Source organism: Gavialis gangeticus, unplaced genomic scaffold (genome assembly GCF_001723915.1).
Source record: "Gavialis gangeticus isolate Ggan-Ray unplaced genomic scaffold, GavGan_comp1, whole genome shotgun sequence".
NCBI lineage: Eukaryota > Metazoa > Chordata > Crocodylia > Gavialidae > Gavialis > Gavialis gangeticus.
Genome location: NW_017728992.1, coordinates 23459850 through 23475628, shown reverse-complemented (window position 1 = coordinate 23475628; position 15779 = coordinate 23459850). Strand labels below are relative to the sequence as shown.

The 15779-nt window shown below is 42.2% G+C and overlaps 1 protein-coding gene across 3 annotated transcripts in view; it reads right to left on the bottom strand.

Moving 5' to 3' along the window:
• FBXL7 (F-box and leucine rich repeat protein 7) overlaps window positions 1–15779 on the bottom strand; it is a 454956-nt gene that overhangs the window by 11832 nt on the left and 427345 nt on the right. For all 3 annotated transcript variants that reach the window (XM_019521317.1, XM_019521327.1, XM_019521336.1), the window contains one exon: window positions 5464–6075. In XM_019521317.1, the coding sequence (XP_019376862.1) occupies window positions 5464–6075 (612 nt within the window). The remainder of the gene's footprint in view (window positions 1–5463; window positions 6076–15779) is intronic.

The following is a 15779-nucleotide window of genomic DNA, read 5'->3' as shown; positions in this document are numbered from 1 at the left end:
CATGTGCCTATCTTTAAGGACCCACTTAAGTGCCTTTGAAGTCAATAGGACTTAAATGTGTGTAAATTCTACAAAGTCCCAAAGACTAAGCCCATACAGGAAAGTAATAAAGCGCACGTTCCTGAATCAGTCTAAAGACATTCAGGACAAGCAATTCTATTCTGAGTTCTGGCAATAAATTATAAGCCTCATCTTCAGTTGCAAAGACACATTTATGCTCACTCCTTTCTGCTCTAACTGCCTCTACCACCTGAATATGAGTAGTCTCATTATTTTAGGCTACATTTTTGCTAAGACTGTGCCCTCTCTCTTCTGTACAGGGGCTGGCCAGAAGCTAAGATTTCATATCTAAATGCTTTTTATATAGACCTACAAATAGTGCTATTCCTATTCTGAGTGTATGGTCTTCAGGGCAGAGATCACATCTTACTCTATTTGCAAAGACACCCCCCCTCCAACCAGAAATCAAAACACCCAAGAAAATGGAGGAAAACTATCCAGGAGGGAGAAGATGTCTGGATTATGGACAGGAATGAGGTGGTGATGACATTGCTTAAAGAGATGACAGGAGCTGAGCTAGCAGAGCTACTGTTTTCATGCTTTAGGCTTCCTCAGGTCTCTGACAGGTCACCTGAATAGCCTAACCATACTTTCCTTCTCCATCTCCCGAAAAAACCTGGTTACCCACTCTAGCACTTCCACAGTCAAGACCTTTTCTGGAATGGCCTCCTCAGAGACGTTGCAGTAGATACCTGATGACCCAGGTATTAGTAGGGAGCTACCTGTCCTTAGGACAAAGAGGGGAAGGACTTATCTCACTTGCAAGAAAAGAGATGGAAAGAGAGATGGAAACTAATGAAAGGACTACACTGGTTTTGATGTGTGACAAGGGGATCTGCACTGCACATACCTTATGCTCCAAACATTTCAGGGTTGGTGCAGCTCTGTAGAAATACACAGGACATGAGCAGACATTCTCTTCAGCAGAGGGCAGGGCTACCCATTCATTAACCATCATGTCATCATAATCATCTGAGGTGATTTCTGGCCCTATCAGGTAACATTTGGTTTGTTTGGATATATTCCACTCCCTAAGCACATGCCAGCAAGTAGAGCACAGTGTGCAAATTATCTGAACAATACAGTTACTCAAAGATCATCATTACACACACTGGCAAACTTCCCAGTAGCCTTTAGTGAACCACAGGCTCACAGTGAAGAGGAGGTAAAAATTATAGTTAGAAAAGGGAAGGATATTGTTATCAAAGCACTTTCAAAATATCCTAGGTAAAAACTAGCTTTATTATTAAACTGCAAGTGGATTCAAACACCCAGAGCTGAATTCTCCTGAACTTTGAAACATAGACAAGCTTAAGGTCTGGATTTAAAGTCACAGGGTATTTGCATCAAGGCCACTTTCAGGATGAAGTCAGTTCAGAAAAATGTGCATTTCCAACTTTACCCATATGCCCTATGGGGAGCAGGGTGGCAGGAGGGGAGGAGGGGGAGTTTCTAATTATGACATTATATCCATGCATGTTACATTAAAGGGTAACTGAAACCAAAGAAACTAAATGTACACTATTGCATGCTATGGACATGTAGAACTTCATGGTTAAGTTGCCAGTTTATCAAAAACACTTTAACTTCTTTCTTGTATGAAGACGATTACTGGTTCTTTAGACAATACTGGGGGGAAAGGGAAACTGGCTTCATATTGTGCTGTCCAATTCCACTTCTCTACCTTGTTTGGGTCTTTCACGCAGCAATAGAGGGAAAGAACATTTTACAAATAATAACATGCAACTGTAAGGACAGAAACTGCAGAACCCAGGCCCCAAACCCAAGCTTTAGTGCCCAAAAAGGAGTTATAAGGACTCTGTGGGCATTTATACACCTGCTAGGAGTGTGTGGGAGGGAGGGGAGGGGGAGGAGGTAGGGGGGAGAGGAGTGCTTTAATTAGAGCAGTTCCAAAAGCGGCTCTAATTTAACCACCTGTACTGTCTTGTGTATCAGCACCCCTGCAATTCAAAATTTTGATGCATGAGATGCGGAGGCTGCTGGAGGCATGCTAATTAGCATGCTCCAGCAGATTTGATTAATTGAGTCTGTTCCAACACACTGTAATTACAGGGCATCAGAGCAGTCTCCCCACATGTCTATAGGCACCCCCTATTCTGCCCTTGCACATAGAGGAGATGGACACCTAATGCTCTCAGGCTGTTTTGTGTCTTTTTAAGACTTAGCAGTTAGCTGGGAATTATGATTGGAAACTCCCAAAATTCCAGTGGGAGTCAATATTAGAGCTAGAAATTCTAGTATTTTAATCTCTGCTCTCAGTTTACTAAATCAAGAGACGTTTGATCTTAGCATAGGACTGCACATACAATTCATTCTACCACTGGGAGAATGGAAAGGTTTTGGACCAGGACTCCTCATAGAACTTTTTGGCAGTGTAGATAACTGGACAAAACTTCAGCTTCTAAAATCTTCACCCATAAATCTCCCTTCGCTAGGTTGTATGATATGTGGTGTATCTGCCAAAAGGACTGAGGATGTGGACAGACAAAACAATTATACCTGTTTTTTGTCTGTCCACATCCTCACTCCTTTTGGTAGATACACCACATATCACTGAGCTGACATAAGTTTTTTCTCTGTCTCTTTCATATGGAAGGAAGTGCAGCCATACTTCTCTAACTTTAAATGTTTTATTTAAATTGAAAAGTCGAGGAGTTTAGGGCTACTTATGTGGGGCTGGGAACAAACGGACCAAACAGTTACATCAGTTCAGTTGACACATGCTTCTGGACGGCAATCCTTTTCCCTTCTTTTCTAACTGGTGTAATATTAGCTCTGCTCAAACTCAAAGCTGGAGTTTTCAATGAAATTGAACCAACAGAATAAAACTCATTGACTGGTTAAAGGACTCTTGTAGCTAGCTTTCCCAGGAGAAGCAAGGATGCTTGCATGATCTGACCAGGCTTTCTACAAGGTCAGTATTTCCAACTCATGATTTTAATAAAGTGCCACAAAATTGTGGATCCCACAGACTTCAGGCTCATGCTGGTTCTTCTCATCTATGTCAAAAGTTTGACATGTATGGAAATCACATCAAATGGATTATTACTGGAATCCTTTGAGCTTTCAAGCAACCTGATATCATTCTTTTGTCATCTGTGAGAATAACCGAAGCCACAAGTAGCAGGGGTTTTAAAATTCTTGCAATGTGCCAAATTAATGTAAACCTTTACATGTATTGTATGGGTGCTTTCATTTTTTTGATGCACCTTCAACAATAAGCAAATGATGCAATTAAAAATGAACATGCAGTAATAGAATGCCCCCTCCTGATGTGATCTTTAGAGACTGTTAAGATAAAAATCAAGATTTGTTAATGATGTGTATCTTTATTTAACTTGTACAGTTTCATAGTTTCTAGGGTCAGAAGGGACCTGAGCAGATTATCGAGTCCAACCCCCTGCCATAGCAGGAAAGAGTACTGGGGTCAAACGACCCCAGCAAGGTGTACATCTAGCCTCCTCTTAAAGACCCCCAGGGCAGAAGCCAGCACCGCCTCCTGAAGTACTTAAGTCTGGCCAGAAATTGGAGCTAAAAATACTCTTACCCATGTTACTAGAAATAATTATTAAAACTCTTCCTAGACTTATTTTTAGGCAAACCCATGAATTTGTCTTTTGCGTTAATGTAATTCTATGGAGGACAAAGAAGTTATTTCACTTTCAGACTGAAGAAACTAAAGAGGGAGAGAACAGACCAGATTATATCAGTCTTCTCTCCAGTTCTTACACTAATGTAGAATGAGACTCTTTTTGATTCTTTGACAATCTCACCTCTTTGGAGGTCAGAGAATGTAAACGTAGCTCTTGGTATTTACAGCACTCCATCTATTTTAATACTGAGTGAAAGTGTACCCCTCACACCTGAAAAGACTCAAGTTTTCTTTTCTTTCTGCTTTAATTTTCATTTACCTTTGACTAGTTTTGTACTAATTGTGTAAGAAGTTACTATTAAAAAATAAACATGACACTAGGTTGTATTGAACCAATTTTAAAATCTTGTTCATTTTTCAACACATACGATGTGCAGGCCAAATCCTGAAGTCAAGACTTGACTAAAAGATCCTTCAAACCTGATTGACAACTCACTGATGTGACTTCACTGGCTTAAATTAAGTTAAAGATTTTTCTGTGCAAGCCAGTTAAAATTCAGTTGAAACCAATTGCCTTGATTCTGCACTGAATGAGGACTGGAAGCCTTTAAATTTCCACTGAAGTTAGTCCAAGCTGAAATACACAGGACTTAATGGATTCATGTCCCACATAAGAACCTGTTTTTACTTCTTACAGATGACTCAGTGTGGATAATGAAATAACACTTTTTTCGTTTCTGTTTCTGGTTGCTTGTATTTTCTGGTTGACATGCAGTAGAATAGTAAGCTTAGGACTTCAGCTCAGCAGGGTACTGCTGAAATCAAAGGGAAAAAAAACAAGCAGCACTTCACATTTCTAGTTATAGTTTTGCAGGGGCCCTTATGCAAACTTTTCCATTAAGTGCACTTGGTAGAGACAGACTGTCAAGGGCCCTTTTCATTAACCTGGTAGAAACAAGGGAAACCCTAGCATTTATTTAGACTGAACAGAACATTTTCAGTTGGACTTGGCCTTAAAGTGTTACAAGTGATAAGTGCTGGCTAACGGAGTATTACAAGAGAATAAATAGAGTGGAAATATATTCCAAATGTTACATGATATTTAATCACAGGTAAATCCTAGCCTGCAGCTTTTTGCCTCCTCTACATCAATATTTTAGATTCTTCTCTTCAGGGATCTTTGCAGTGAAGTGTATACGTTTAATACTTTGCACTTCTTAAAATGAACTCTCCTGTAAACATTCTTCCTCCAACTGAAAGAGACAATAAGAAACCAGCTGCTTACGTCTTATTCAATCTTTTGTGCCAAAACTGATTTTGTGTTTAATTTTTGCCACTGCTGAGTTTTTAGAGGAAGTTAAAACGATGAGGCAGAGGTACAGACTGGGGAGACTTTTAATGTCTCATGTGGCTTGTGTATGACCTATGCAGCATTTATACATATACCAGGGCATAAATCTACAGATTTAGCATAGGAGAACACATTTCAAAAGATAGGAAAACATCATGTTACTGATAAACATCCTGTTACTGATGGAGAGTTTGGAGTTCCTTAAGTACAAAGATGCCCACTACACCCTATGCAGTGATGCACTGAGGAGCGAGAAAGTGCCTTGGACGATTAGTGCCTAGGAAGATAAGGGAAAAAGAGAAGCTCTTTGCTTCTGGGCAGTTACCTGGGCCAAGTTATGTGCTTTAGCTCTCTGCATTCTCTCTGTCACATCCACATATACACAGGCTGGAATCCCTCAACCCAGGTTACATTATTTTTTCTTTAGTTATGTTGTTACCTGACACATCCAGGTGCTCCAGGTTTGGACACAGTGACACCACATCAAAGACTGCTTCGTTGGAGATGTTATAACAGCCTGACACCTCTAACCTCCTCAGTTCTGGACAGCATTGAGCTATGGTATAGAGTCCCCTGTCTGTGAGCCGCCTGCAGCCACTAACAATTACTGTTTCCAACATGAGACATACATTTGGCGTGTCCTGACAAAGCCTCCGGGTTAGCACTTTAAGAGCCCTATCTACATTGATTGTCTCGCCTGTCAGGCGAATAGTCCTCCAAAGCCGTGGATCCCAAGCCAGGTTATACCAGCGGCGACACACCCGGGCACAGCGGCACAACTGATTGGTTGGCAGGAAAGAGAAAATGTGGATCATGGACTGGTCTGGGAGCCGATCTATGTTAGCTTGTTCCTTCTGATGCTTGGATGCCAGCCGGATGAGAGGATGAGTAAGGCGAGTTGGAGGAGGTGAATGGACCATAGCAACTGTCTCCCCAGTGACTGAGGATGAGGAGGTGGAAGATCCTCTGCCATTATGGCAGCCTTGTGAATTCTGTGGACATATTAATGCTGGACTGGGTGTGCTGAGTGTCCGCATACTCAGGTCAGAATCTGGAAAACACCAAAGCACAGAAAAGCAGTGAACAAATGCCATCAGCAGAAGCCATATCCTGTAGCAGAACAAACCTGTCTTATACAGAGCTCTCTGGCTTTCAGCATAGCATGGGGACATTTCTTCAGGGGCCACAGTATGGTCTAATTTACACTGATGTAACTGAATCTGGTGCCAAAGATGCCTGCCAATATCCTCAGACTAGACTGCAACATATGAAAAATTTCACTAAGAAGAACCTTGGATGAAGTATGGGCTCTTATGGTGTTGTAAACTAATGTTTTTGACCTAACTTTGGGCATGAATCTCCAGACACTTTGTAAATATTTGTCCTTATCCAAAACAGCCTACCTGGACTCAGCGTTATTGCTCACATCAACGGGATCAGGCCACTCAAGCCCCAGAGCCCAGGGTGGCCAGAGAGTGCAGGCAGCTCTGCGTTGCCTTCACTCTCCTGCTTCAGAGCAAATAGATATCCAAAGAAATAAAGCACCACTATTTTATACTACCCTTTGTCGCAACACTTAATGTGGTGTAAAAAGGGAGGGATGTCTATTTCCTCATCATTTGTGCCGCCGTCTGTCAGGCAACATCTGTTTCTACCCATGGGCACATCTACACAAGCATTAATGTACTTTAGTTAATACACATTAAATCTAGTAGCTGTGATGTACTAGGAAAATGTGCATTAGCTTGTCTTAATGCATATTAACTAAAGAGCATAGGGCACTTTACACATGCTCTGGGGGGAGGGAGGCAGCTCTTTAAATAGAACAGCTTCAACAGCCACTCTAATTAAAGCACCACAGCGTCTCATGCATCAGCATCTGCATGCTTCAACATGGCAGCTTGAACATGGCAGCTTGAACTAAAGCTTGTTCATTAATTGAGTCTGCTCCAACACAGTGTAATTACAGTGCGTTGGAGTAGCCTTCACACTTGGTTTTTAAGTGATGCTTAATGAGCATTAATCTCTTTAATGTTCATTAAAGTGTCACTTAAAATGTGTTATTTAGTTAATGCACATTAAAATAGGCTAATGTGCATTAAGGCGCACATGTAGACATGCCCACAGGGTAGGAAGATAAACATGAACGTAAATCATTGCAATTTGGGGGGCTTTGCCATTGCTCTTCTCACTAGGATTTTGATAGCAATAAACACCTTTTTTGTTCACTGCTAAATTACTGTGTGGCAGAAACCTTCTGCCATTTTTGATGGCAACTTAACTATGCACTGCGACCCCCCCAACACCAACTCAACCAAAAAGACACGTTTCTGTTCCTGCTGTGTTTGTGCATAAGTGTTGCACACAAGAAAGGGAAACTGAAGGTTTTTACACAAAAAGTCAGCAATACTATTTTCATTACAGGGAAAGTTAGTGGAAGGAAACAAAAGAAAAGTCAATTCTCTCAGTTCTTGTCATCTACTCTTACTACAAGCAACACTAACACTGAAGTGCAAGAGATTTAAAATCAGAGAGAGAAGTGGGCTTTTCATGTTGCTGTTGCCCCATTTGTGTTAATTTACAGCAATCAATAGCAGTTAGTTTATTTCTTCTGAAACACAGATGAGCCTTTATTTTTCTACCAGGCTTTGTCCCATCTACTAATATTGCAGGATAGAAATTGTGCTCTCAATTCATTCCCTCCTTCAGAAGCATTTATCACAATACCATTTGCAGGTTCAGTTATGGAAGCTATTTTTCAAAACAGATGTTGCAAAGAATAGTACACTCTGCCTCATATGGCAATAACACACACTTGTTTAATGAGTAAAAAAGTGAACATGTTTGTGCACACAAATGCAATAGTTCCTCATTGCCAAGTGAGTTGTGTACCTCTTAGGGCCCTAGCACATATGCATTTAAAGGAATGATGGCATCTGATCTACAGTCCCAACAATTGTGCCTCCTACTATGCTACATATCGTGTATGGCAGGGCATGTAATTGTTGGGATCAGGGATCAGATCCCAATCACACTGTTATTACTTGCCAGTGCAGGGGCAGCCTTGGATCATAAACCCCCAGCACCAATGAGTTGGAAGAGCAGTGCCCACAGGTCCAGAGGGCTGACAATCAGCTGATTTTTGGCTCCAGCTCTGGACAGCATTAGGACCGGTTTGAGTCCTCAGTGTTGTGGGACATTAAACCCTGCCTCTGATTCTTGGCAGCCCTGCTAATGCTATCAGACATTGTGTTTAAAGTCCTTGGCAGGGAAACTGTCAGGGAACTTTTTAAACCTCCCTGGTCACCAGAAGCCAGAATCTAGGGAGCCTCTCCCCACTATGTGGGGCCAAATGCCCAGGGAGTTTTAAAAAGCACACCTGCAGCACTGTGTGGGGAAAGGGCAGCTGGGAAGCTGTCCAGCTGCCTGTTGCCAAACTATGAAGTGGTGCCTATAGATGGGGAACAGGGAGCTGCCACTTCCATGGTCACCCTGAGAACTTAAAAGTCATAGAAAAGTAGGTCTGGAAGCGACTTCCAGAGGTCATCTAGTTCAACCCTGAGGCACGATCTTCCTCATGCAAACCATCCTATACAAATTCATAATCTAAACTCTACATAAGACGATGAGCAACCCTATCACAACACAGACTTAACGCCCTAACCTGCCACATCTGCACCGGGGTCCACAGAGCCTATTAGGTGCTGGTCACCCCTCCCCTTCCTTCCTGCTCTGCTGCAGCTGGCCTTGTGTAGCCCTGTGCCGGTTGTTGCAGTGGGCTGGCAAAGCCCCTTGCTGGCTGCTGCCACCCATGGCTTCCTGGGCAGTGCTGCCTGCCTGGTGGGACTTGTCAATCCTTTGGCCCCCAGCTCCTCATTCTGCTCCACGCGTGTGGGTGCAGCCCCCTCCTCCATAGCAGGGTGGGGCAGTGCAGGCGATGGCCTGGGGCTCAGCATGCCCTCCCCTGCCTGCCTGATTTTGCAGTCATAGCTTGGATCCCAGGGCTTCTGCACCTCTACAGTGTGCCTTGCCTGCCCGGTCCATGCCCAGACCTGGGCTAGGACCCACCTGCTTCCCCATTTTGTTATGAGGCATGGCCCTGTGGAGCCACTGAGTCCCTGATGCAATTTTGGGGCACTGGAAGTGCTGGTGCTGGGCAGGGGCACCCCACAGGCTGGGCCAGAGCAGCCCTACATGGGCCAGGACAGTGGTCGCCATACTTATTAATCATTTAACTGTTGTAATTACAATAGATTAAACTGATATTTTTTAAAGTGGTATTTACATCCCTACTATCAATACATTCTGAAGACAAACTTCTTAAACCTTGGAAGACTTTAAATAATCTAAGAAGCACTTGTAATACCTCAGGAACCACTCCTCCTCTTAAACTTGTTGCCAGAAGTGTCACACTTGTACATGTAAGTTAGGTGTCAAGTTTCATTTGTAGGCACCTAAGGAAAAAGGTCAGAGATGCTGATCATGTTAAACCCCTGCTGAAATCACTGGGAGTGTGTGAAACCTTTGAAAGCCTGTCCACATAATTAAGTTCCTTCTTCTAGCACCAAAGTCTCCACATAATACACCAACACCCCCAGAATGAGATTGTGGCATCATGATCTCACTCCGAGGTAAGAGCCAAGAGGGCATTATTGGGCAACTGAGCCCATAAAGTAATTTTCTACAGGACTGAAATTCTTTCAGCAGCTTAACAACATATTTTATAACAGTATTGCAAGCTGGCTGTTCATTGCATACCCATAAGGCAGAAGAAAAAAGGAGGTGAGTTCAGGCGAATTTTGCCCATAAAAACGTGGGAAAGCTTTCTCTAGAGTTTAAATTTTGGATTTTAAACTTCTTTGCAGAACAACAAGAAAGTTTTTTTACCTCCCTGCCTGCCCTCTGACACCTTCAGGGAAGTAATTCTACCTGATCAAAACATCAAAGAGCTACTTAGCACAGCTCACAAAGACACTGTCATGGACCCAGAGGGACAGCCTTCCATCTTCAGCACTCACTGTGTAAAAAAGTTTATATCCTACATATCGGGACTTTTTACCATCTTGTACAACCTACACTTTTCCCAGAGCCTGATAAAGGGACTTTGATCCCAAAAGCTTGCGGAAAAGGATAACTTTCTTGCCATTTTCTAGTTGGTTTAGTAAAAAGTATCATTTTGGAACCAAGACTTGTAGTTTTTTGTAAATCTCTAGCAAAACACTCATTGTGAGTGACCATCCATCCTCCACTCTGCAGAATTGTGGGGAAGGACTTACCAAAGAATCATCTAAACCCACAACAACTTCTACTCTCCAATATTTACTCAGTGCTAGCCTACAGAGTTTAAGTCATGCTAAGACAGAAGATTTAATGACAGCGTGGCATCAATAAATACAATTCCAAAAGGGCAATTTATTACATGCACAACAATTTTCAACATATTCTCTCCAACTAGATAACTGCCTGTTTTACAGAAACTCTTTTTTTCCCAATTAACTTTTGTTTAATGCTATGGAATACATATTTACATTTTGATGACCTTAAAAGTCAGAATTTACAAGGCAGCCCTACACTTACTCCTTTTGATTACCAATACTTTTGTGCAAGACATTTTTTATTATAGCCTTGCTCAGTGTCTAAAGATTGTTTGTTGCTGTAAAAAAAAAATTCTTAACAGTCATAAAAAACATCTAAGAAGTTCTTTGACAACAGCAGAGCTGTAAACACTGATACAGGGAGGGGGAGGAAAGCATGTAGATGAATTCTGTTATTCCATTACGAATGTTATTTCAAAGGGTTGTTTTTTGTTATTTTCTTTTGCTTGTTTTTGTTTTGTTTCCCAATTAATTTATGAGTTGAGGGTGGTAGTGATTGAGGGAGGGGGGAGATGATCTGGAAACAGCATTAAGGAGGTAAAAGCTCTGTACTCTGGGAGGGTGGGAGTCCAACTTGTGCTTCACCCAAAGTATGACATCTTTAAACATGGGACTATACAAATCAAGAACCTCACCTTTTCTTCTGCATTAAGGCTAAGTACAGACAGTCAAAAAGCCCAAGTCTGAATTGATTCAGTCTTTGCAGGTTAGTCTAAGCTGCAGAGATTGAACAGATAAACAGATGAACACACATTCACTTTTGAATCAGGAAATGCAGCCACATGCCTGCAGTGGCTCAAGCCAGAAGCTGCTAGAGCATGACTGCCAGCCACTGCCTTAGCCCTCCAAGACTTTACCCCCCTCACTGCTGGAGTGGAGGGGGCATGGCCAGGTCCCAGCCCATGCTCTGCCTGGGTGGGGGAGGTAGTGGCACTGAACTCATAAAGGCTTGAACAAGAACAGTTATTTCACTGAAAAACTATAAACTGAAGAATTTATAAATGCAGCCTGGGCTGTGCATTTGCTTACTCTTCCTGCTGCCCCTGAGGCCTCTGGGATTTGGCATCCAAAATCAGGGCAACAGAACTCTTAGGGTAGCTCGTCACTTCCTCTTTCTGCTTCCAGGTGCCTCTGGGATTTGTAGTTCACAGTCACAGCTAGCAATAAGTTTTTAGCAGGGCAGGGCAGCTCTGTACTTGGGGGAAGGTAAGTTTAATCCCCCTCCCTGGCCTCAAAACCCAGCTGGGTTTTGCCTAGGGGGGGCAGTAAGCCAGCCAGTGAGCCAGCCCTCACTGCTCTGGGTAGGGAGCAGAGGAGAAGGGCCAGGCCTGCTCTCTGGAACAGACAGCACAGACCAACCCAGGGCTACAAAGCATGCTGGGGGACTCTGATTTAACTTAAACTAGGAAGGGGTCTGGGACAGAAGTTTCATAAACTGGTTTGACCCAAATCAGTTAAGTCTGAAACTGCATTCAACCAGGTTTATCTTAAATCAGTTTCAGGCATTTTGAAACTGGTTTATGTGCACTGAACTTCTGTTCTGTTACACATTTAAACCAATTTCTGATCACTTAAACAAGTTTATATGTAACTTCTGTTCCTATCCTAAAAGCCCATTTAAAGCCTTGTTCTGATAAAAGGAAGAAGCATCCTTGAGTTTTATGTTTATAGTCCATATTGTTATGAAGAGTTCCCTATCAAATCTGTTTGATTTACAACTGTAAGTTCATTAAAAAATAAGCCAGTCTGGGAAGCTCACTTTGAATTCTGACAACCAAATGGGATTTGTTCTACAGCTACCAATCCACAGCCACTAATTCAGTCACAATAAAGTTTTTTTATTATAGGAATCCAGTTAGCAGTTCTGTAAAAGCATGAGATAAAGTAGAAACATAGATATTCCTCAGCCTGTAAAGCCAGTACATGTAAGACTAATAATAATAAAAAACCCAAGTAAATACTTATTTTGCTCAATGATAGTGATAGATAAAACTGAATCTACCCTCTCTTGTATGTGGAAACAAGGTGATGCCATTTTTATCGGGTCTCTTTTCTTATGTTTATGCTACTTTATGTACATATGTTAAACTATGTAAAGCTAATATAGGTTTTAGCCTATAGTACAGGTCTTGCTTCAGATCAAAGAATGTCATGGGGATGTGTGCACAGAAGTTTCAGTAGATGGAGAAAGAAGGCATTGGAGAAAGTGGAATGGTAGGAGAGTTCATGGTTTGGGAGCAGCAGGTACTGGAACAGATAAGAACTCAGGAACTTGTTAGACTGATATGGAAAGCACCTAAATCCATTTGGAAGCCATGGGGGAATTAAATGAAGTAGTCTGAGGCCAAGAGGGTACAGGACACAATGGGAAGGAATGATGGGAGGAGAGGGCACATGGGGGAATGGCAAAAGCTCAAGCCTGGGAACTGTGGGAGTGAGACAGGTGCTGCTGTCCCTCATCCCTATCATCTTAAGTTCTGCAACTTACCCCAAGAGACATCTGCCTGCTTCAGGTTCTCACTGCTACTCTCTGAAGAGTTAAAAGGCTAAAAGGAATCAGAGAACCAATGACTGTTGGGAAGACATAAAGCATAAGATTCACAATGAGGCTACATAATTGGATGGAGTGGAAGAAAGAAATAGGTTTCAACAAGAGGGCGATACAAAGCAGCTCAGTGCCTATGATTTTGCACCTGTGGTAAAGAATTTATAAAAACATGGAAGTGTAAGACAGGAAAGGATTTCAAGAAATCATTTAGTCCAATCGCCTAGGTAGAGACAAAAAACAAATATACCTAGAGCATCCCTGACTGATGTTAGTTTCACTTGTTCTTAAAAACCTCCAAAGAATGAAATTCACAACCTCCTTAAAACAGACTATTACTGTTTAAACCTCCTCACAACTGGGAAACTTTTCCCAATCTCTAATCTAAATAATCTTTGCTGCAAATTAAACTGATTACTTCCTATCTTACCCCACTGGGGACATACAGAGCAACTGGGGACACTCTTCTATATAATAATGTTATAAATAAGTCTATAAGTAAACCCAATGCATCCATCAAGTTAATTTTTCTAGCCCTCTCACCCTTTGAGCTCCCTCTGGACTCTCCTGTTGGTGTAGGACAGTAGGGAAGTCCTGACTCCTTAAAGTCCCCAAAAGTAATAAAGCCTAGCTCTGGCTCAGGCAACATCTCCTCAGTTTGCTTATTCTTTTCTTGAAGTGCTGGTGGTGGGGGGGTGGGGACGGGACATAAACCTAAGCACAATGGTCAAGCTACAGTGCCATCACCACCATAGAGTACAGAAACATTTACCTCCTGTCCCTTACATATGACAGCTCTTAAAAACCGTGGTTCTGCAACATCACACATTGCTGACTTAGGTGTTTTTGTTCAGTTATAGTAGCCACCTGACTTCCATCTGTCATGCTGCTGCCCTAGCCAGTTATTCCTTGTATTGTACTTACACATTCAATTTTTCTTTCCCAAGGGCAGCACTTTGCACTTGTCTTTCGGCATGTTACTGTGTTAACTTCATACTATGGTTCAGATTTGTCAAAAATCACTTTCAATTCTGATCATCTTCCTAAATGCTGGCAACCTCTCCCAGCTTAGCATCATCTGCAAATACCTCTCCCATATCTCAAGGCAACCATGAAAATATTGACTAGAGTTGGCCTAGCAGAGACTGCTCTAGGATCTCACTTAAAATGCTCTCCTTGTTTGGCATGGAACCACTCTGCACAGGCAGTTTTCAACCAGTTGGCACATCTACTTCAATGTAATTTCCTCTAGATCATATTTCACTATAAAAAAAAAGTCCTAGAGATCCCAAGTGGCCTTCATAAATGGGAAACCCCGACATTCCCTATTTGCAGAGAGCCTGCCAGAGACTACTGATGTCCAAATATAACATGTCTACTGCTTCCCCCTTGTGCATTAGATCAGTTACCCTCCAAAGAAGGAAACTCATTTGGAAATTTACAAAAAAGGAACAGTTAGGGAAAAGAAAAGCCTGCGGAGATGGGATTTTAAAAAAATCATTTAGTGCGTCTCAGGCAAACCTGTTGCCCCCAAAATATCTTTAAGAGCAGGAGCTTGGAAGGTAACTTAAGGCATCACTGAAGTTTCTGCTGGAGTGAGCTTCTACCTTATGAGTCAGTGTGTCCATGAAGTTATCACATTGAGGTGCTTATGAGAGGGTCTACAGCATTTCATAGGAAATAAATATACTTTTTACAGTTCTTTTTAAAGAATTCCCATGGAACTTAAGAATTGTACCAATCTTACAGAAAACCTCCATAGGCTGGTTAAAAGATACTATAGAAAAGAAGAAACTTACATTAAATTTGATGCATGTCCACAGTTATTTCTATTACATACCTACAGAAACTCTCTTTTTGGTTTGGTCCCCAATACGTTCCACGGGGATTTTTTTTAACAAGTGGAAATATGCTGCCGCTGTCACCAGGCTGTAGATTGCTGTCAATTGTTCAGATATGGAAAACTAAACAATCAGCAATTGAAGAGCATCAACTATGAGAGCTTCATCTATGATAACTGCATATTACCAGAATAGCTGCTTAACTCATAATCTTTTCTATTGCGTCATATTTACCTTGGGATATAGGGAAGTAGCTCCCCATTTTTTAACTAGTGATCTTAGTGAGGCACCAAGAGGCTAAGTTCTTTGAAAATTTCTGCTCAACTGGGAGAGACAGCAAATTTCATATTCATAAAAATATGGTCACCCAAACAAATAAAATAATGGCTGCTTTTTGTTCACCTGAAACCCCTTGCCAAGTTATATAATGTAAACCAAATAAAGCTCTTGAATACTATAATAACAGTGTCTGTACTAGTGGTTATACCAGTAAAACCCTGTTTAAAGGTACACTTTAGCTTATACCAGTGTAAGCGTCATAGTGGAGCCATTGGCATGCCTGTTTGAGGACTCCTGGTGCTAGGGCCCACTCCCTGAGGACTGGAAAAGGGCCAATGTGGTCCCTATTTTCAAGAAGGGGAGGAAGGAAGAGCCTGGCAACTACAGGCCAGTCAGCCTCACTTCTATCCTGGGGAAGGTCTTTGAAAAAATTATCAAGGGAGTGAGAGCCCTGCAGGGGAAGTGATGTTGAGGGGTAACCAGCATGGGTTCGTGCAAGGCCGATCCTGCCTGACTAACCTGGTCTCTTTCTATGACCAGGTAACAAAGAGCTTAGATGTGAAGGAGGAAGTCGATGTCATCTTCTTGGACTTCCAGAAGGCCTTTGACACAGCGTCCCACCCAATTCTGGTGGGCAAGCTGAGGGACCGTGGCATTGACGAATGCAAAGTCACATGGGTGGCAAACTGGCTTCAGGGGCGCGCCCAGAGGGTGG